At 45.9% G+C, this 22,099-nt stretch overlaps 1 protein-coding gene across 3 annotated transcripts in view; it reads left to right on the forward strand.

Annotated features, from left to right (window-relative positions):
* Nucleotides 1-22,099, forward strand: part of PDPK1 (3-phosphoinositide dependent protein kinase 1) — a 63,598-nt gene that overhangs the window by 29,827 nt on the left and 11,672 nt on the right. Inside the window, exons 10-16 of one of the 3 annotated variants that reach the window (XM_081965399.1) lie at nucleotides 2,980-3,153; nucleotides 3,919-4,136; nucleotides 7,374-7,431; nucleotides 8,131-8,283; nucleotides 19,327-19,435; nucleotides 20,026-20,117; nucleotides 20,335-20,430. In XM_081965399.1, the coding sequence (XP_081821525.1) occupies nucleotides 2,980-3,153; nucleotides 3,919-4,136; nucleotides 7,374-7,431; nucleotides 8,131-8,283; nucleotides 19,327-19,435; nucleotides 20,026-20,117; nucleotides 20,335-20,430 (900 nt within the window). Of the gene's footprint in view, nucleotides 1-2,979; nucleotides 3,154-3,918; nucleotides 4,137-7,373; nucleotides 7,432-8,130; nucleotides 8,284-8,661; nucleotides 9,969-16,213; nucleotides 16,571-19,326; nucleotides 19,436-20,025; nucleotides 20,118-20,334; nucleotides 20,431-22,099 lie in introns of those variants that run through there. The other 2 variants (XM_081965397.1, XM_081965398.1) reach the window with 2 other exon arrangements.

Consider the following 22,099-nt stretch of genomic DNA (forward strand, 5'->3'; position numbering starts at 1 on the left):
AGTCTATAGATTTCTAGGATATCTTTTTTTTTGCAAGCTAGATATGGTTATTGCCTAAATGTGGAACAGTTCTCCCCAGGCCTCGCTTTTCAGTCCCCTTAAATATTCCAGCACATTCCTCTGCTAATTCTCAGGATATGAAGAACAAAGGAGCAGCCCAGCAAGAACACCACACAATCCGTGATCAGTGGTCTCAATTGCTTTGTTGCTGACTGCCCTTCACAAATCTTTCAAATGTATGCTTCACCCCATGCGGAAGAAGAGATGAATGAGTCTCATGATCAAGTCCAATTTGAAATTGGCAGAACATTCAAGCGTGTCTGAAATGTAAAAGTTGCAACTGTATAACTTATGAAAATGAAATGAGGCAAGAGAACATTTTCTCTTTTTTAAAATACAAAAGCTTTAAAGAGGACATAAAACGTAAAAAAAAGTAAGATAGAATGAAGAAAACAAAGATAGAAAAGACAAAAGTGCAGGGGAAAAAACACAGGAAGCTTCTGGTTTCCTTTGCAGCAAATACAAGTATACAATACAAGAAGGTTATCTCTCATTTCAATTAAAAAAGTCACTTTTTTCTATCTAATTTTTCCCCCTAAACCACGAGTCGTAAGGGTCTTTTTTGCAAAAAGTCTGTAAGTAGTTTCCAGTCAGCCATAAATGTATTTTTTTCCTTAAATCAAAGAGGTGAAGTTCCAGGATCTTCACCAACCATTCCTCCATTGGGGGGGGGGGGGGGGATATTGAACCTTTACGTTTTTCAGCATAGAAGAGTTTCACTGAAGTTGTCATAGAGACAAAGTCCCTTCAAAAGAAGCCCCTGGATTTAATTGCACCAGAATATGCAAAACAGTTGTAACATTGTCCCTTAGCTGTCTTTTAGGTGAAAACCCACACTGGTCCTTAGGAATAGATTCTGCACAATTATTTTCACTCCTATCAGCCAGGATTGTTTTGAACAACTGTAGTCATTATTCAGTAATGATATTGATTTGTAATTTCTTCCTAAAGTTGAGCTTGATCTTTTTTAGGTATTACTGATATATTAATTTCCAGGTCTCTGGCATCTTTCCTCTCTGTAAAATAGGATTCATCAAGCTTTGTTAAAAGTTATAAAAGTTCATCCTCAAAACTCTTGTAATACAAACTCAGTAGTCCAGTGTTTCTTAATGTCAGCAACTTTAAGAGGTGTGGACTTCAGCTCCCAGGATTCCCCAGACAGCCAATGGCAACAACAATCAATCAGATAAATAAATAAGCTTCCTTTCCATTCAGCCACAAAATTGTTTATAAAATAGTTAATAAGTTAGTTCTAAGGATGGAGCTCAGTAATCCCTAGACTGATGCTGAAACGTTGACATGAACTCTGGTTGGGATTGTTCAACCAGTTGCAAATCAATTGGACTACACTGTGCTGTAACTGATGTTTATCTATCTGTTCCACAAGGGTATCATGAAAGGCCTTGACAAATATTTCACAGAGATGGCTTTATGCCCCATCACCTGTGGATTGGACTACAGCAGGGGGCTCTACAAAGAAGGGCCTTCCTTGAAGGGTCTTGAATGCAGTGGCATAGGCAGTGATGGGCGTGACTTAGTTCTTACTTCTCTGCAAGCTGTGTTATAACTCCTCCAACTCCAGGTCATATTGCTGCTGCCATGAGATCCAAATCATAGGTAGCATGGAGTTGCTCGGTGAGTTGAGCCCTCAGTGGCTGTTTTGGTGTCCAGGAATTTCCATGCTGCCTCCAATGCCAGGCCCAAAGGAAGACGGTGTCCCCTGGTACCATAAATCTGGGGAATTACTGCCACTCCAGCCATAGTATCAGACAGCTCAGCCAGGGAGTTTGTTGTGTCTCAAGGAGAAGTTTGCTTTTGTTGACCCTTGTGGCAATGAAAGTTCCTTCTGTTGTCATGGAGGATTTCCTGATGGTTAGAACAATTCATCAGCGGGACAGCTTGCCTTCAGAAGTTGTGAATGCTGGCTCAGGAATTCTGGGAATTGAAGTCCACAAGTCATAAAAGGGCCGTAGTTCCCTACCTCTGCTCTAGGGTCACCTGCTTGAGCAGCGGGTTGGGTTGGAAGATCTCCCAAGATGCAGTTAAGTAATAGAACTATCTCAGGTGTTACCAAAACTTTTCCTGGTTCATCCATTCTTTCTTGCCAGTTGCTACTCCTGCTGGGGTACCTTTTTTGGGGTCTTCCTCCTCCACTGCTCTGATAACATTTGGTGCTGTGTCTTCCAAGGTCTTCTTTTGCTGGCCTTCCCAAGGAGCTTTCTGCTCTCCAATGAACCCTGGAGAAGAAAAGCCAGCGCCTGATCCTTTCAGCTTCTCCTCTAACAAGGAGAGGAACTTAACATTACAAGAGGTCTAATTAGCATATTCCTCAGGTTAAAAAAAATGAATATAACATAAACCAGGGACATCGTTACCATATTCAAATAGAGACTGAGATCAGTTTATTTCTCCCCTGCAAAACGCGTCTCTTCCTCTTTGTTCTCCATGGTTAGCAAACTCACAACCACCGGTTCTTTTTCTGAAGTGTTCTAATTGGAAAAAAACTTTTTTTTAAAGAATGGCTTGTTTTAAATATAACCATCATATGATTCTAAATATAAAATATTTCATTCACCTATTTTATGAATAATGCATCCCAGTCAAATTTTCCCAGGGACTGAGTTTATAATAACAATCTATAGACATGTGTTAAATTATTACAATTGTCTTAGCTGCTGTTACTGAAGTATCAAGAGCCGGAGCAGCCTTTTTTCTAGGCTAAGAGGCCTGGTTCACCCTGGCTGCACTCCAGGGGGGCTCAGCTTGTAATTTAGGTCCTTCTTTTGATCCTCTCTAGAAAGAGCTAAGATCAAATTTCAAGTCTCCCGCTGTGTCTTTTTGGGAGGGACCCTTCCCAAATAAAACGTCATCGGAAGCTGAGCAGTTTCAGGGGAAAAGTAACTCTCATTTCTTAATCAGGTTCTTGATGCTACCAAACGGTTAGGATGTGAAGAAATGGGAGGCTACGGACCCCTGAGGGCCCACCCCTTCTTTGATTTCATCACCTGGGAAAATCTGCATCATCAAACCCCACCCAAGCTCACAGCCTACTTGCCCGCCATGTCGGAAGACGACGAGGATTGCTATGGGAACGTAAGTGCCAAAGGGTGGCAGGAAGGCGACTCGGATTCCAAGAGACCTTGATTCCCTCCGTTGAGTTGAGTTGAGCGCCTAGATCAGCTTTGGGGTATCCGCTGCATCTTCATAGCCTTCATGTTCACCCTATCACCCCCATCAGGGAAGGGTGCTCTTTGTCCCTCCTGGAGCCTTCAGTCCGTCTACCCTTGAATCCCTGAAGGGGAAAATACCTTTTGATTTGGGTATAAAAGAAATCCCTCACTTGGACATTTCTGGGTGGGATTGTACCATGGCTGAGCTGAATCCTGGACCGTGGGTCTGAGCCTCGGGGGTGGCCAAATTGAGAGGGGCCAGCAGGACGAAGCTGGTGGCTCTTTCCAGGACTGCTGAGTCCTGCCCTGATAATTAGTTCTCTGGTGTCGAGCCATGTCTTTGGGGAGCGGTTCTTCTCCCCCCCCCCCCCCATGTATAAGTCTGCCCATGCCTCGCTGCATTGCACGGCACATATGACATTGCTCCTGTTATACATATGCAGTGCAGCACAGTAAGACCAGTGTTAATGACTGGTTGACTGCAAAGACTGCAAATCCTTCCTTTCCCATCAGTTAGAACCGAAAAAGCTGCTCAGAGGAGAAGCCAAACCTCTAAAAGAGAAATCAAGAAACTCCGGTTGCCTTTAAAAAAAAGGTACCTTTGGGATAAAGGCAGAAAGCCCTGTCATGTCATCTGTCTCAGCACCTCCGTCTTCAGGGCTAAATGGCGCTTGCTTTTATTTTGCAGTATGACAACCTCCTGAGTCAGTTTGGCTGCATGCAAGTTTCCACCTCCACCTCTTCTCAGTCACTGTCTTCCCCAGAAATGGGTCCCTTGCAGACTTCTGGAAACAACATAGAGCAATACATCCATGACTTGGACAGCAATTCCTTTGAGCTGGACCTCCAGTTCTCTGAAGAGGAGAAAAGGTTGCTGTTGGCCAAACAGACTGGTGGGAATCCCTGGTAAGTCTCGAGAGCTCTGAGCTGAGTTTTCTACGGAGTTTTAAACATTCTAATCTGTGTACTTTTAATATTTTAATATATTTTAATTATTTACCTATTTGATTTATGACCTGTAAGCTACCCAGAGTCACCTTATAAAAGAGATGGGTGGCATAAAAATGATTAATAAATAAAATATTGTCCCATAGAACTTCCTACTCTCTTGAACATAGAGGAGGGTCTTAGAGGAGTAAAGAGTGGGGATGAGCTTAAAAATAAACCACAAGGAACTTAAGATCATACCAGAAGGAGATGAGAAGGTGAAGGTGACTAACATTAAATGAAGTACAGTAATTGCTCAGATAGAAGGAAGAAGGGGTTGCTTCTACATGGCAACGTGGAAGAGATTTTCTTGTAACACTAAGAATTTTCTTTAGCTGACAAAACTTAGGTTGAGAACATTGGCTGCTATTCTTGCAGTGCAGAGAGAAGAGAAGTTTTCTAAAATCACTAAACAACATTGCATAAAACTCTATCAATTATTATTATTATTATTTCTTAGCGCTTATAGACCGCCCCCTCTCCCGAAGGGACTCGGGGCGGTGTACAGTCAATATCAGAAATACATCAAAGTAACTATAAAATTCAGACAGTTAAAATTATTAAATAGATAGATACATAAATAAGAGGAGGATAAAAAGATATACAAAACTGTACTGCTAAGTAAATAATTTAAAATGTACAAAATTTAAAACCCCAATATCCTATAAAATTAGATTAAAAGAACAATCCCTCTAAAAAACCAGTAAGAAATATGTATGCCAGGAGGTAAACGTAATAATTATGCCAGGCCAGCCAGTTGGAACAGGTGAGTCTTCAATTTCTGTCGGAAGGAGCGGAGGTCAGTGGTGGTTCTAATATCTGGGGGGAGGTCATTCCAGAGGGTTGGGCCCATCACAGAGAAGGCCCTATTCCTTGGTGTCGCCCGTTGGCATTGCCTAGTGGACGGCACCAGGAGAAGCCCCTCCCTGTGAGAGCGAATTGGCCGCAGGGATGTGTGTGGGAGGATGCGATCCCGCAGGTAGCTAGGCCCTATGCCATGGAGCGCTTTAAAGATGGTAGTCAGAACCTTGAAACGCACCCGAAAGACCACAGGCAGCCAGTGCAGCTCGCGCAGGAGCGGTGTTACATGGGAGTACCTAGTACTCCCCATGACTGCCCGCGCGGCTGCGTTCTGGACTAGCTGCAGTCTTCGGGTGCGTCCCAAGGGAAGCCCCATGTAGAGAGCATTACAGTAGTCCAGGCGAGACGTCACCAGTGCATGAGTGACCGTGCGTAGGGCATCCCGGTCCAGAAGGGGGCGCAATTGGCGCACCAGGTGAACCTGGTGGAACGCCCCCCTTGCCACGGCTGCGACATGGTCGTCCATTGACAGCCGGGCATCTAGGAGGACGCCCAAATTGCGCGCCCGTTCCACAGGGGGCAATTGTTCGCCCCCTATGGCCAGCGATGGGGTCAGCTGGCTGAACCGAGGTGCCAGTAGCCACAGCCACTCAGTCTTGGAGGGGTTGAGCTTGAGTCTGTTGTCCCCCATCCAGACCCCGTTGGCTTCCAAACACCTGGACATCACTTCGACAGCCTCATTGGGGTGGCTTGGGGTTGAGATGTACAGCTGAGTATCATCAGCGTACAGATGATACTCAACCCCAAAACCACGGATGATCTCGCCCAGCGGCTTCACATATGCGTTGAACAGAAGGGGCGAGAGGACCGACCCCTGTGGCACCCCACAAGAGAGTGGCCTCAGGGTCGACCTTTGCCCCCCTGTCAACACACATTGCATCCGGCCGGAGAGGTAGGAGCCGAACCACCGTAACACGGTGCCTCCGACTCCCATCCCCTTCAGCCGGCGCAATAGGATACCATGGTTGATGGTATCAAAAGCCGCTGAGAGGTCTAATAGGACCAGGATAGAGGAACAACCTCTATCTCTGGCCCTCCAGAGATCATCAACCAATACGACCAAGGCTGTCTCTGTGCTGTGTCCGGGTCGGAAGCCGGACTGGCGTGGGTCTAGATAGTTGGATTCATCGAGGTGACGTGGAAATTGCTGCGCCACCACATTCTCAACAACCTTCGCTAAGAAGGGAAGGTTGGAGACTGGACGATAATTAGCTAGCTCCATTGGGTCAAGTGAAGGCCTCTTGAGCAAGGGCCTCACCACCGCCTCTTTCAAGGCAGTTGGTAAGGATCCCTCACCCAATGAGGCGTTCACCAGGCCCAGAAGCCAGCCTCGTGTCACCTCCCAGGATGCCAGTACCAGCCAGGAGGGACACGGGTCCATTAAACATGTGGTGGGTCGCAGCCGTCCACGCAACCTGTCCAAATCCTCGGGGGCAACAGAGTCAAACTCCTCCCAGAATGGTCTCACAAGACTCACTGTTGACGGCTCGTCCGGTCCACTGGGGGGGGGCCATCCGCTCCGGATCTGAGCGACTTTGTCCTGCAGATATTCCCCAAACTCCTCTGCTCTTCCCTGCAAGGGTGCCCCCCGCGTCTCTTGCGACAAGAGGGAGCGGGTCACCCTAAACAGGGCGGCAGGGCGGTTATCTGCAGACGCAATGAGAGCGGCACAATGTCTACGTTTGGCCGCTCTCAATGCCACAAGGTAGGTCCGTAAATAGGCTCTTACCTGTGTTCGGTCAGACTCGGAGCGTGAGGACCTCCACCTGCTCTCTAGATGTCTCCTATGGTTTCTTCAGAAGAAAGAAGAAACTTCCTCTGGAACTTGTAGCCATCCAGAAGATTAGAAGTGGTGGTCTCCTGACCATGTACAGAGGGCCCTAAGTTTCCCATTCCTTCTTTAAAGCGCTGCAAGCTTTCAGAATGGAGAAGCTGGTAGAAACTAACAGCAGATCTGAAGCTTTGGTTATCAGAAGTTATTGTAAAAAAACTATCAAAGACTTATTCTTGAAGTCATACATTCCTACTTGATTATGAGGATGGAGATTCTCAGATTTGTAAGAGGTAGATTCGGAAAATTTAATTAATTAAACTCTAAGAATCCAGTCAATTTGTGACTCAAAATGTTGGATCTTTATTAATGTTGTTAGGGCTGTTTTTCTTGGCCCATGAGAATCGGTCTCCAAGGGTGACATTCCCCTTCTGGTTCTCAGGGGTTGTTCTGTCTCGTGTTGCAAATTGGGGTGGCTCAAAGATAGGATGATGGAATAATGTGCTGTGATGTTTTCTCTTTAGGCACCAATTTGTAGAAAACAATTTAATACTGAAAATGGGGCCCGTAGACAAGAGAAAGGTAAGTTGCTTGGTCCTGTTGCTTCTGGGAACACAGCATATTCAATCCAGGGAGACAAAGCGTGGGGACACCTCCCAGTTCCTCTGCCACAAGGGTGCCATGAAAGAGAAAGGCCTCAGGGAGGGACACTAAGCAAGGCTCAACCTGGGTGTGGCTTTTCCTGTGAGATAGGAACTCTGGCAAGACAATTTAGACTTCTGTGTCAGTGCACATCAAGGAATGTCCGTGTCTCTCATTTGGAGACGGTTGCGTGGCTGTTGCATTTATACTTCTGTGAATGTTAATTTTATGGATAGAGATACTCAAACAACAATGTGCCCAGCAGGAAGTGGGATCAACTAATCAGCATCCAGGAGGCACATCACACAACTTATAGTTGAGATTTGGGAGGTGTGTGCATTGGCCTGTCTATAACCATCTGCAACCTGTGCTTACAACATCAGCCCCTTCGCAATGTAACAGTTGCAGCAAGTCTAAATCAAGCTTTAATGCTTAGCTCTGCTTTTTGGAAAGCATTGAATTGTTTCGGTTTCTGACTTAGGGAATTTGTGATACTAGTGGCATAACAATAGCTTTTTGTGAGGCCTTCATTTTCTGCAGCTAGAAGGTAAGAGCCCAAACAGCATCCAGTGGAATTGTATGTACTGATCATGTTTTGAAGCCTTTAATGGGCTCTGGGTGCCATGTGCTTCTCCACAGGGGCTGTTTGCCCGCCGGCGACAGCTGCTGCTCACGGAAGGGCCACACCTGTACTACGTTGATCCTGTCAACAAAGTCCTGAAAGGGGAGATTCCTTGGTCACTGGAACTTCGACCAGAAGCAAAGAACTTCAAGACCTTTTTTGTCCACACAGTAAGTGACCTGCCCAGACAGTTCAAGTGGAGTTTTCCTTCATTGCAAATTATGTGCTGGGGTGGTCATCCAAATGACTTTAAAGCAGGGGGGGGGACTATTTAGCCTATTTTGAGAACAGGAGCTGCGAGAAATCTCTAATTGGGAAACAAAATAGGCCCAAATGCCAGCAACTCTGAGCTTGGCGTCTGCAGCCATTTCCTCTTAGTGGCAGCAGAAAAGAGGAGCCGCCCTGTGCATTTGCCGTAGGACACTGGATGGTATGTAGAGGGGAAGCCCCATTGGGCAGAAGCTGGCACAGAGTTCTTCATGCCTGCAGCCAAACCTATATTAACTGGCTGATGAAATGAGCAGGCACTAAATCTTCTTTACTTACAGCCTAACAGGACGTACTACCTGATGGACCCAAGTGGGAATGCTCATAAGTGGTGCAAAAAGATACAAGAGGTTTGGCGACACAGATATCACCAGAATGCTGCGAAATGAGACTGCCCCTCAGTGCCCATCTCACTCCTTTGCTGCTAGAGTGCCACGTGCCCCCGGATGGAGGACTCTTCCACGCCCGGCTCACCTCCAGCTCCAGGGCCGAACTAGTTCTTCTTCTGAGGAGGAGAAGGAGGAGGAGGAGGAGGAAGAGGAAAAGCCCAGCCAGTGGAATTCAGGGTTGCTTTGCTTGCTTTTGTGCTTCTGGTGGAGCTTCTACACACCCACACCCACACCCACATTCTGCTGAAACTGATTACGTTGGCTTCTGCTGCTGCAAACGAGTGGAGTTTGCATTGCTGGCTTTGCCCTAGACCAGTTAAGGTAGCCGGGCCCAGATCATGTCAGGCCTGGATTATTACGATGATCTTCTGATTTATCATGCAACTGTGTTTTGGGGAGCTTAGGAATCTCTCTTTGTGAGAAGTTGCTACCCTTGATGCTGCTGCCGTCACTTTCCTTTCTAACCAACCGTTGGGTCTTTGGTATCCAGCACTTGTCACTCTGGGTGTAAACCCACAAAATTCTCCAGGTCGTGTCCAGTTGCAGGATCTCCAAGGATGGTACTTCTAACGCCTGCCAGCCCTGTCTGCCTTCAAGATGCACTCCGGCACATATGGAAAGTGAGAGGAATGGCGAACGTGACCCTTGAAATCCTGGCATTCTAGTATCAGACATTTTTAAAACATGGAATTTTAATTTGATGCATTTACATGTTTAACTGAGCATAAAAAGTTACCAGCATGATTTTAACTAATCCTAAAGGTGAACTAGTTAGGACAAAATCGTATTGACGTCATGAAAAGACTCTTCACTTTTTCAGAAGAGGGAGCAAACGGTTTTCTTTCCAAGGTCTGGCAGGGGCAAAGGGTTGCAGGGCCCAGCTTTTTGGGTGGCAGAAAGGCCAAACAAAAGGCTGCTGTACGACTGATGATTTGATTTGTTGTCTCTTTGTATAATGAGGTGTAAAAATATTCCTGTATTGTTCATTGGCCAAGCATTGTACCTTTTAGCAACTTTGAAAATATTTTACATGATTTAAATATATTTAAGCCCCTCTATTAATTGGACTAATTGTTGTGTTCATGTAAAAATGTTGATACAGAGGAGGGGAAAAATGTATGGTACTTGAGTCATATCTATCATATGTTTCATATTGTTCTTTTGTCTTTTTCCAATTAAACTGTCACACTCAAACTTTCTTGAAATAGAGGCGAGGTGTTGTTTCCTCACCCCAAGAATCCTTCCCTTTGTGCAGGGTTGGCTCTGGACTGTCACACACACACACACACACACACACACAAATTTCTGTTCCTGTCTCCTTTACATGCGGAGAATAGGAATTTGAGCAAGCGATGGCAGATCTGGCTTTTCCCAATCCAACAGATGAAGATGTTCAAAGGGATACTTCTTGTGCAGCACAGAAGTGGCCTCTTCTGGCAGGAGCCCATGGAGGTTGGCCATGGCAAAGTCAGGACATTCTGGGTTTGGGGCTGTTCTACTGTAGAAGGACTTTGGGCAATGAGAACAGCCTTTATTTTACTCTCCCTGCTCTTTCCCAGTCAGATACACGTAGCCTGAACGAGATCCTACCAAAACCCTAAACCAGGTAGGGATTTAGGGAGCACAAGGTTGAGTTTCCTTTGTGTTATTGTATTGTATGATGGAATGAGGGGGTGGGGTTGGGGAGTTAGCGCTCAAACTGGATTTGCGCATTGCTGATAATTTTCATTTCTTTATTTCAATCACTGAAGAAACCAGAAATGTTCTGGGGAATTGGGCAGGTTTACGGTAGAATTCAGTTCATTACTATGCCACTTTGGAACAAATTTGAAACAAAATGCAAGTGTTGACAGTCTTATAAATGGGTGAAGGGAATTTATGGGAATTAATGCTGGCCTTACTTCAAAAATTATGTAGAAGGTGGGATTTGGTCCTCATGTAAGCACAGCATTTGTCTCCTTTTAATAAAAATGCCGTGGCGCGCTCTCTCCCCCTCCCAATTTTGTGCACAAGACTGAGGGGCAAAATAGCACAGCTACTTTAAAAGTTGCATGGTTTAATAGAAGTTGATTCATTTAAAGAAGAGGCATTTGAGCAGCATAGAAACCAGGAATAAGTCCAGGCTATTTTACTGAATAGCACAGACGTGCTGAGCTGGCATAAAGTCCAAAGCATTTTTGCAGCGTGTACGATACATTAGCCCTGAAGAGCATGAGGGGAGAGAAGAACAAGAAGTTTGGATGATCAGTTCCTACTGTGGAACGTGTTCTAAGTGACTCCCTACCTCCAGATTCCGCCAGTCCTACAGCTGGTCCATATTAGGTTGTTGTGAACCCAGGAAAGAACTGAACTTTCCCACTGTCTGATAATCTCATCAAAAATGAATAGCAATTTTGTTTCAAAGGAGAAGTCAAAAAAGTAAACTTTATTTTATTCCAAATGTACAAAACATTTACAACTGTACAGTGTTGCTTAAAAGTTTGTAAATTCTTCTGAATTTTCAATGTTTCTGCATAAATATGACCTAAAACGTGAACTGTTTTCCATATAAGTCCTAAAACTAGTTGAGAACCCAATTAAACAAATTAGTAAAAAGAAATATACTTGTTCATTGATTTCTTAAGGAAAATGAACCAAAGCTACATATTTGTTGTGGCAAAGTATAAGAACCTTTGTATACAATAATGTGTTTTATTCCCTAAAGAGAACCTTTTAGGCAGCAATAATGGCATTTCCAATACTGTTCAGATAGTCCTCAGATTTCAATGACAATGGGAAATGGAACTCTGCCGCTAAGTGTGCAATGTCCCCATGACCATGTCTCTTAGCAATGGCAACTTCAGCAGTCCTGGTTGCTGTCATTAAACAAGACCTGCACAGATGGCTAAGTGAGGGCTTCATCTGATTGCAACTTCCGATGTCCAAAAGCCAGCAGGAAATGTCAGAAATTGCAAAGTGTGACTGTGACTCCCTGTAATTGTGAGATTGGCGCCCAGATAGTCATGTGACAGGAGTGCTGCAATGACCAGAAGTTTTGAGGACTTGTAAGTTCAGTACCTCTTGTTTAATGTGGCGCAACTTTGAAAGATCATTGAACAAATGGTCATAACTTGAGGACTACCTGTAATAGGTGATCAGTCCTGCACGTCTGCTGGGAGAAATGTTACCCCTTTCCTCCTGGCTGAACAGCTTCGATTCAGGGATGTTGTGATCCTTCCCCAATGCTTCTACAGGATTAAAGTCAGGACTTTGACTTGGCTATTCCAAAGCATTCGTTTTCTTCTGCTTTATCCATCCTTTAGTCATAAACGTGTGTGTTTTGGATCGTTGTCTTGCTGCATGACCCATTTTCTCTGGAGCTTCAGTTCACAAGCATACGTCCTGGCTTTACCTGTAGAATTTGGGGACATGATTCCAGATTCATAATTCCATCAGTGGTGGAAGTCATCCTAGTCCATAGACAGCAAAGCAGAACCAAACCATGATATTGCCATGTTTCACATCATGTGATTAGGTCCTCATGCTGGAATGCAGGGTTTGCCTTTCCCCCAAACATGACAATTTTATTCTAGCCTAAAAGTTCTATTTTGGTCTCGTCGATCCACAGGATCCTGTCAGACGTTTTCTGGCTTACCTGGTCTCTCTCAATTTGTACAGAGCCAGCAGTCGCCTTCATGGGGAGGAGTGGATTTCTCCTTGCAACCCTGCCATGCACACCAGGTTCAGTGTTCTCCTGGTGGTGATCTCACAAACACTGAGATCATTTGCCAGTGCAAGAGAAGGCTTTCAGCTCACCAGACAACATCCTGGGCTTCTTTGAGATCTCTTGGAAGAATTATTCCCCTGGTTCTTGGTGTGATCTTGGTCAACCGCTTGGTGAAGATAATGGTGTTGAATTTCCTCTGCACATCATCTGCCTGACAGTCTATTGGCAGAGTCCAAACTCTTCGGAAATAGTTTTGTCACCTTTTCCAGCTCGGTGAGCATCAACTTTTTCAGATATCCCCCAAAATCTTTGTACAAGTCATGATATGCTGCTTCTTTTGTTCCAAAAATCAGACTTTGGTAATGAATACCCAGAAAGAAGACAGGATCTCTCATACTCACACCTGATTATCATCCCATTGACTGAATTACCTGACTCTTAACTTCCTCCTCAAATGAATCGATAATCTTAGAGGTTCACATACTTTTGTCACACAGATATGCGTAGCCTTATTTCCTCAAATGAATAGGTTTTGACTCACCTGTTAAACTGAGTTCTCTTTATCTAGTTTTAGGACATATGCACGGAACAGACATTTGCCTAAATATAACCTAAACCTTAAAAACCTTAAAACTCTTGCCTAAACCTATTTGATTTTCTTGCCTCTTCTCACCATTGTATTTCATTTTGTTAGATAGGGCCCAGTCTGCCAAGAGCCTTTTTGATCTTGAGCTTATCTTCTGGTGTGTTGGCTATTCCTGCAAACTTCATGTCTGCAAATTTGATGAGTTTTCCTTCTATTCCCTCTAAATCATTTATGAAGAGTAGAGTGCCTAAGACGGAATCTTGGGAGTACCCCACTGCTTACTTCTAGCCATGTAGATGTAGTTCTATTAAAGACTACAGTTCATGGCATCAGTGATGGCAATGATGATCTCGGTTTCCATCACAGGTTAGACCTCAGTTTTGCCTCTGAATAATTGCTGTGTGATCTCACTGTGGGTGTATTACCATTTGCTCTTTGTTGTAGATAGATCACTTCCTGTTCTAGCTTCATTGACTGCCACCTGATTCAAACCACAAGGCCAGGACCATTGAGTTGGTCTGCCCAGAAGTCTAATGGATCCATCAGGTTTCCTACAGGCACTTGTAGATTTCCCAGTTCTTGCAGGCAAGTCAGATGATAACCTGAGACTTGATGAAGTTGGTCCCAAGTGGATTATCTCTGTTGGCTGATCCCATTTGGCTATTAGGTTTTCCGAGGACTTCAAGAAGATGAAGGTAGAAAAGTAATACTAAGTATGGAGACTGAGTTTGAACAAAGGTACCTGCCCAGGTTCGGGCCTACTCTATAGTGGTGAGAAATGAAATGTATTTATTTCTTCCTTTTTTACTGCTAGTTGCTCTCCGGTATCCCTTTTCTTGGTGATCAGTTTGCTTCTGGGTAGAAGCCACCTCATTGTTTCATCTTCTGGTCATTGTTACCCCATTGCTTGACATTTAGTTAGCAAAGTCATTATCACTTTGGTCAGAACTTGACCTTGGCTGGGTCTTCTATAGTGACTGGGCAGCTTTGCCAGATACTCTGGGTGTTTTTTCAGCCTGTTATTCCAAGGAAATAGAAAGTTGCTCTCTAGGATGCCCTTAATTATGTGCAGACAGGATCCTTCCTAGGTATTTGTACAACCTTCCATTTTTGGTGAAGGTAATTGAGATAGTGATTTAGTATCAACTATAGAAAAGCCCTAGACCTCTGTCAATCAGGGTTTAGACATGGACATGATTCAGAGAGAGCATTGGTGTCTTTCATGATGTTTGCTTAGACATGGACAGGTGTAATGTGCATGCCCTGGTCCTTTTGGATCACGCAAGGGCCTTCATTACCATCAATCACAATCTCCTTCTGGACTGGTTGTGGGCTTTGGAAGCATTGTTTTGCAGTGGTTCTATCCTTTCTCATCGGCTGGTTCCAATCGGAAGTGAATGGAATGAAAGATATTGTACGTGCCCCGTTATGAGCTTCTGCAGATATCTATTCTCTCCTTTTGCTATTTAACATTTACACGTAGCCACCAGTAGAGGTTGTTCAGTGATTTGGGGTCTGTATCACCAATACGCAACTTGCTGTACATTGTGACCCCGAGCTGGGCTCGACATGACACTGAAGTCCTATCCAGTGCCTAGAGACCCTATTCCCTGAAAGGAGAGATCCATGACTAAGGAATCCCCAAGATTGGTGGCTTCAGCTGAATCCTAAGATAGAAGCCATGGCTGGGAGGGTGTGCCAGTTGCAGCCTTACTTAAGACAGTGCTCCATCTCCTCATCACCAAGTAGAGTACTGCAATGTGATGTACATAAGACTGCCCTTAAAAACCACTCAGAAGCTTCAGTTGGTACAATAAATACTAGCCCATATGTATTATTCATGGATGTTTACAAGAGGGCTCATATTACTCTGTTTTGCAGGTCCTACACTGCTTTTCTATTAGTTCCTGGGTATAATTTAAAATCTTAATTTTAAGATATAAAGCACTTTGTGGCTTGGCACCTGTTATCTCTAGGTTTGCATCCCCTTGTTAGGATCAGCCCAGCTACTCTGGTTATACTGGGAAAAACAACTGGCTGTCCTGTTTCCAAAAGCTCATGGAGTCTAATGTCTAGAAGCACTGCTTTTCAGTGATGGGTCAATCCTGGGAATGGCTTTCTGATGAAAATTCATCTGTCTTCAAAAGAGCCTTCCAGGAAAAAACCTGAAAACACAGCTGTTCTAGAGGGCTTGGGATCCTGACATCATGTATCATGTTAATTCTGTCTTTTATCTTTATGAACTCTTACTGTATATTCCTCTTTTATGAGCTGCTGAGGGTCCTATGAGTGCAGTGGGCTACAAATTTAGTTAATAAATTTACTCTTTACCCACGTGCCACTTGGAAGTTGAGCAGCCCAAATTTATTGGGATCAGAGTTTGCAACAGCTGAAGAGCTGCCATCAGGGAATACAGAATAAGAGTTGGAAGGGATCTTATAGGTGATCTAGTCCAACCCCCTGCTCAAGCAGGAGATCCTGTACCATTTCTGATAGATGGCAATCCAGTCTCGATGTTAGCTATTCCTGCCAGCTTAGTATCATCTGCAAATTTGGTAAGTTCCCCTTCTATTCCCTCATCTAAGTCATTTATGAAGATCCAGGGGTTCTGAGAGATGATGAGGTCCAGGGGTTCTGAGAGATGATGTGGTCCAGGGGTTCTGAGAGATGATGTGGTCCAGGGGGTTTTGAGAGATGATGAGGTCCAGGGGTTCTGAGAGATGATGTGGTCCAGGGGTTTTGAGAGATGATGAGGTCCAGGGGGTTCTGAGAGATGATGTGGTCCAGGGGTTCTGAGAGATGATGTGGTCCAGGGGTTTTGAGAGATGATGTGGTCCAGGGGTTCTGAGAGATGATGAGGTCCAGGGGTTCTGAGAGATGATGTGGTCCAGGGGTTCTGAGAGATGATGTGGTCCAGGGGTTCTGAGAGATGATGTGGTCCAGGGGTTTTGAGATGACGCCTGCCAGATCCTTTACAACTCAGCGCACTCAGCGCCCCCTCCCCCCCATTGCTATTTTGGGCTCCAGCGAGAGCAGCTCCAGCCCCCCCCCCCCCAACTTCCTTCGCCCGAGGCCAGAAGGCGGGACTTGATGGCGGCCGGAAGACCCGCCTCTCCAGCGGGACCGGAAGCGAGGGAGCGCCCGTCCCGCCCCTTCCTCTGTCGGGGCCTGCGCTGTCGGGGGCGCGGCTGGCTCGGCGGGACGCCTTTCGCGGGGGGACCTTCCGGCGCCGGGCCAGGATGGCGACGGACAGTCCCTGCGAGCTCCCGGCGTCGCCGGCGGGCGGGCTGAGCCTGGGCCGGCCTCCCTCGGCGCCCTTCCGCCGCTGCAGCCCTTCCAGGACCGCCGCCCCGTCGAACGGCGGGGCCCCCGCGGCGCTGCCCGGGAAGTGGGTCCGGCTGAACGTGGGCGGCACCTGCTTCCTCACCACCCGGCAGACGCTCTGCAGGGACCCCAAGAGCTTCCTCTTCCGCCTCTGCCAGGCCGACCCCGACCTCGACTCCGACAAGGTGGGCCCCGCCCGGCCTTGCCCCCCCGCCCCAGGGCGGCTTCCCCTCCCCGCCCTGCCCTGCCCTGCCCGGGACGAGGGCTCAGGCGGGCGCCGGGCGGGAATGGGCAGGGTCGGGCCTGTCTCAGAGGCCGGCCTCGGTTAGTCAGGAAAGCTCCGCCCTGGCCTTCACGGCGCGTGTGGTAGGCCGCCACGAAGGTTTCCGTTTTCTCCTCTCCAGCCTCAGCTGGAGGCGAAGCTCCCCCGAGGCCGAAGCTCCGTTTAGGGAGCGTCCCCGGCCGTAAATTAGCCCAAGGGACGAGCTTTAAGGACTTGGCAGCAGCAGCCACACAGGCCGCTGGCGGGAGGAAAGCCGCCTGCGAAAATGCCGCCGCCGCTTCTGCTGGCAAAGCTCCGCCAACGGCCGCCTTCAAGTTCCCCAGTCCGAGGAAAACTTTACAACTTCCAGCCGCCCTTTCAGGCTGAGCGGCTGGGCGTTGGGTGTCTCCTCTCTGGAGAGGTTGCAATCCAAACCCATCGGAGCAAAGTTGAGTCAAGAGTGGTCTGCTTTCTGTAACCCTTTGGGGAAAGGCCCTCTGCTGCCCTCGGAGGTTCTTCAGGACAATTTTCAGCCCCCGCAGGTCAAGGGTGTTGAGTCTAATCTTTTAAATCCAGGCTCCTCTCCTTCCTTTTAAGATGGAGTGTAATCCAGTGAAACAGCCTAAAGGGATGCAGAGAGGAAAGCAGCTCTAGGGAAGCCTTCCTCTCCCCTATTGGTCACAGCTGCCAGCTACCTTACACAGCCACTGGGAAGCTTTCTCCTGCCCAATGCCTTGCTCTTTCTGTTTTAATGTATTATTTTTTATTATTTTAATTTTTTATTTATCTTTATTGTATTGTACCTTGCTCAATAGTAGTAACTGTGAGAGGGATCTTGGAGTTCTAGTGGACAACCATTTAAATAGGAGCCAGCCGTGTGCAGCAGCTGCCAAAAAAGCCAACACAGTTCTAGGCTGCATCAACAGAGGGATAGAATCAAGATCACGTGAAGGGTTAATACCACTTTATAAGGCCTTGGTAAGGCCACACTTGGAATACTGCATCCAGTTTTGGTTGCCACGATATAGAAAAGATGTGGAGACTCTAGAAAGAGTGCAGAGTAACAAAGATGATTAGGGGACTGGAGACTAAAACATATGAAGAACGGTTGCAGGAACCGGGTATGTCTAGTTTAATGAAAAGAAGGACTAGGGGAGACATGATAGCAGTGTTCCAATATCTCAGGGGTTGCCACAAAGAAGAGGGAGTCAAGCTATTCTCCAAGGCACCTGAGGGTAGAACAAGAAGCAATGGGTGGAAACTAATCAAGGAGAGAAGCAACTTAGAACTGAGGAGAAACTTCCTGACAGTTAGAACAATGAATCAGTGGAACAGAAGTTGCCTCCAGAAGTTGTGAATGCCCCAACACTGGACGTTTTAAAGAAGATGTTGGATAGCTATTTGTCTGAAATGGTATAGGGTTTCCCGCCTAGGCAGGGGGTTGGACTAGAAGACCTCCAAGGTCCCAACTCTGCTATTGTATTGTATTGTATTATTTTTGTCAGATGATGGACATGTGTTTATCCCAAGCATATTTAAACTCAGTTATTGAGATTGATGCCCTACATCTGCTGGAAGTCACAAGCTTCCTCTACTTTTTTGTGAAGTCATACTTGCTAATATTATGTTTGAACTAACCCTAATCCTCCTTTCAGTTTGAGATTATGCCCCTAGGTTCTTGATTTTTTGCTTAATGTTGAAAATACTACCTTCTAGAACCTCATTCACACCTTTCATATATTTCAAGGTTTCAATCATGTCTCTCTGTTCTCCAGACTGTACATATTCAGTTCCTCCAACCTCTCCTGATTGTGTCTTGGAGCTTGTACCATTTTTGGATTTGCTCAATCTTATATCTTTTTTTTAAGTGTGGTCTCCAGAACTGCACACTGTGTTCCAGTTTAGTTAGAGGTCTGGCTAAAGCTCTATACAGTGGGATTAGGGTCTGCTGATGATCCTTCTAGTGATATATCACAGAATTTTGTTTGCCTTCACAATGTCAACTCTTATTATACACCTTTGTGTCACCAACAAAAGATGTGTATTAGAGTTTATGTTCCTGGCGGTATTCGTCATCAGGAATATAGTCAGTGTGGGAGCTCAGGGTCTGTTTTATCCCTAGTGCTCTTCAACTTTTTAATGAATAATTATAAGGAGATAGAAGAAGAGCTGGTCAAGTTTTCTGGCAACACAAAATTCGGGAGTATTGCTAACTCCTTAGAAGACAGGCTCAAGGTTCAAAAGACTCTATCCTCAAGATAGTTGTCCTCCCTAATTCCCACGCGTTTACAGCAAAAATGAAAGCACACAGAGAATGCAACCCCGATAGCCTCCCCCTTCCTCCATCGGAATGGCAGTATCCCAGAAGGGCACCTGACATGCTGCCCTCCCAGAAGAAAGAGTCTTATACTTGCAGCACATAACACAATATACAGGTGAGAAAAATAGCATTTAGTCTCATTAGGTTTATCAGAGCATTGGTTGTGGAACCGTTCAATTATTTTAGGCCTAATTCATTGTCTTGAGGATGTCAAACAAGTAAGCATGACCTCCCCACGAAGACCACAGTGATCTAAATAACATTTGATTTATTGTTAAAACTTAAAAAGCTGCTTACAGAACTGATTGCTGGAAAACTAGGATGTGTACCAAATAAATAAATTTATTTCTTTTAATTAGGATGAAACAGGTGCCTATTTAATAGACCGAGATCCATCCTATTTTGGACCGGTACTGAACTATCTCCGACATGGGAAACTGGTTATTAATAAAGATCTGGCAGAGGAAGGTACGTTTTGCAATTCAGGAAAACTCTCCTGAAATTCATTTGCTCCAAAAATTAGTTTTCAGATTGCTTCATTTGAAAAGCAGTTGCATGATTATTTGCACAAGCTGGCTGGTCTTGGCACCTCAACTCTTAGTGGCCTCTTTTTTAATTTCCTGGGCTTGAAATTTTGAAAAATAAAGTGGTCCTGGCATTTAATTCTTGTAAAATAACAGTTCTTCCAAACAATAAAAAGTAGGAATAAAGAAGAACTAGATTTATACAAGCAGACCCAAATCTCATTTTGCAAGGCTAGCCAGACTTCCAAATATGCTCCACCCTTCAAAGTCCCCTTCCTTCAGCTGGAATATTTCTAATTGCAATATATTTGAAGAAACGGGAAGGAATGTGGTGGCACGCAGAGTGTTGCCCTTTTCCACCTGTTGGACTCTGTCATCCTTGTCTTCCCCAGCCACTCTTGAAAGTGGGAAGAGAGGTAGTACAGGGAGCAGTTTATGGCCTGGGCTCACACTGCCTCTTAGGGATGGCAGCGACAAACATGGATTGCCACCAGAATTAAGTTTTATCTTTTGTAACTTGGTTTCCTTTTCAAGGTGTGCTCGAAGAAGCTGAATTCTACAACATCACATCCTTAATTAAACTGGTGAAGGACAAAATAAGAGAAAGAGACAGTAAAATCTCACAGGTGGGACCCTCTTTGATTTCTGAGTAAGGGGTGTTTTTGGTTTGGGGCTGTTTCAGTATGTGAGATTTCCCAGCTTCAGCAGCATTTCTTCTCTCTTGCTGATGCTGCTTGGACAGCCTGTGAGGCCTGTCCCACCAAGGGGGGAGCTGTACCCGTGACCTGGGGGGAGGGCTCCTCTTCCTGCATTTGGTCCCAGCAGCAGCCTTCTCTGCCACAGGTGCCAGTCAAGCATGTTTACAGAGTGCTACAGTGTCAGGAAGAGGAGTTGACCCAGATGGTCTCCACCATGTCTGATGGCTGGAAATTTGAACAGGTAACGTAACAAGATTTCCTTTCCTTTCCTTTGCAGAGACAGGTACAGTTGAGAGAGGGAGGGAGGGAGGGAGGGAGAAGTTTTATTGCATTGGTATATAAGGTACTATAATATTGTACAGGTGGTCCTCGACTTACAACAGTTTAGTGACCGGTGCTGAAAAAAGTGATTTATGACTTTTTCGCACTTATGACTGCTGCAGCATCCACAATGATCACGTGACAAAACTTCAGGCGTTTGGCAACTGACTCATATTTAAGACGATTGCAATGTCCTGGGATCATGTGATCCCTTTTGATCCCTTCTTCTGACAAGAAAGTCAATGTGGGGGCCAGATTGCCTTAACGGCCGTCTTACTGACTTAACAACTGCAGTGATTCCTTTAACAGCTGTGACAGGAAAGGTCGTAAAATGGAGCAAAACTCACTCAACAACTGTCTTCCTTAGCCACAGAAATTTTGGGCTCCGTTTTGGTTGTAAGTTGAGGATTACCTGTACTACGATATTATCAATAGCAGATACATATTAGCAATAGCAATATCCCATCAGAAATAATATCCGTGTTATTAAGTAATGCCAAATTAATAAGTAATAATCTGAAATTAATCTGTCAGCTACTTCAGTGTGCTTCAATAGGGGAGAGTTCACACCGGCACTTCCAGTCTCCCTTTACACTTTCATCCCTGTCTTGAGAGGGAGGTGGGGACAGGTGGAGGTGCCTTACCTAGGCCCATCGAGACAGTCCATGAAGTGGGGGACGACCTCTGGCTCTTCTCTAGCTCCCTTTGCCTCTGGTTCATTTTTGGAAGGAGCCCCCACCCCCCTTTCTGTGCATGCCACCCCTTATTTTTGAACATGGCTAAGAGCCTCCTGTTTATGGTGCCTCTTAAGAAAACTTTATCTTTATCTTTGAATGTAATATTGCTGCTCGGGTGGGGTGGGGTGGGGTGAGGGTAATCTTTTTGTTTCCTCTTCCTTTTCTGTGTGTTTATGGTTCATTCTCCATAGTGAGGGGAGGAGTATCCAGGATGGGTTGGCATTGTCCTCTCTTGATTGGGCGGAGTCAGATAAGCTCTTTGGGCCACGCCCTGGTCACCAGGTACCACCCCAGTTATCGACTCAGCCCTCAACTGGGCGGTTGGGCCATCCAGGAACTCCCGAGAACCCTAAGGAAAAAACTAGAGACCTTTTAAAAGAAGCACAAAACGGCCTGAGTATCTGGAGACTCACAGAAAGCCTGGGGGGGGGGGCTAGGAGCGGTTGCCATTAGCCCCCAGGGGGGCACACAGCCTAGGTCACTAAGGGTGACCTGGGTCACTCAGCAAGGACCGCCAGCCGCTCTGAAACGCTGAGCCTCCGCAAGCCTCAGCAGAGCACAGCGGGAGCCTGGAGCAGAGCTCATTTATGAGACAACGCTTCCAGAAGGCTAATTCCACCTCCCCCAGGGCCCGCCAGAGTACAAAACGTGCGGCAGAGTTCTGAGCAGCCCAAGCCGCGTGCGTTTGTTTGGACCTCAGGGGGAGGGGCAGAGCCAGCTCCTTTCTGGTGCGAATCGCCCTCCTGAGACTTAGCACCCTGTGGTCAGGGGATTCCTCAGGGGGGCATCCAACCTAAAGCCACCGACGGTACACAGGTGCCCGTCCTGGGACTTGCACAAGGTATCGGAAGC

Source organism: Natrix helvetica, assembly GCF_964273705.1.
Source record: "Natrix helvetica genome assembly, chromosome: 13".
NCBI classification, from domain to species: domain Eukaryota; kingdom Metazoa; phylum Chordata; class Lepidosauria; order Squamata; family Natricidae; genus Natrix; species Natrix helvetica.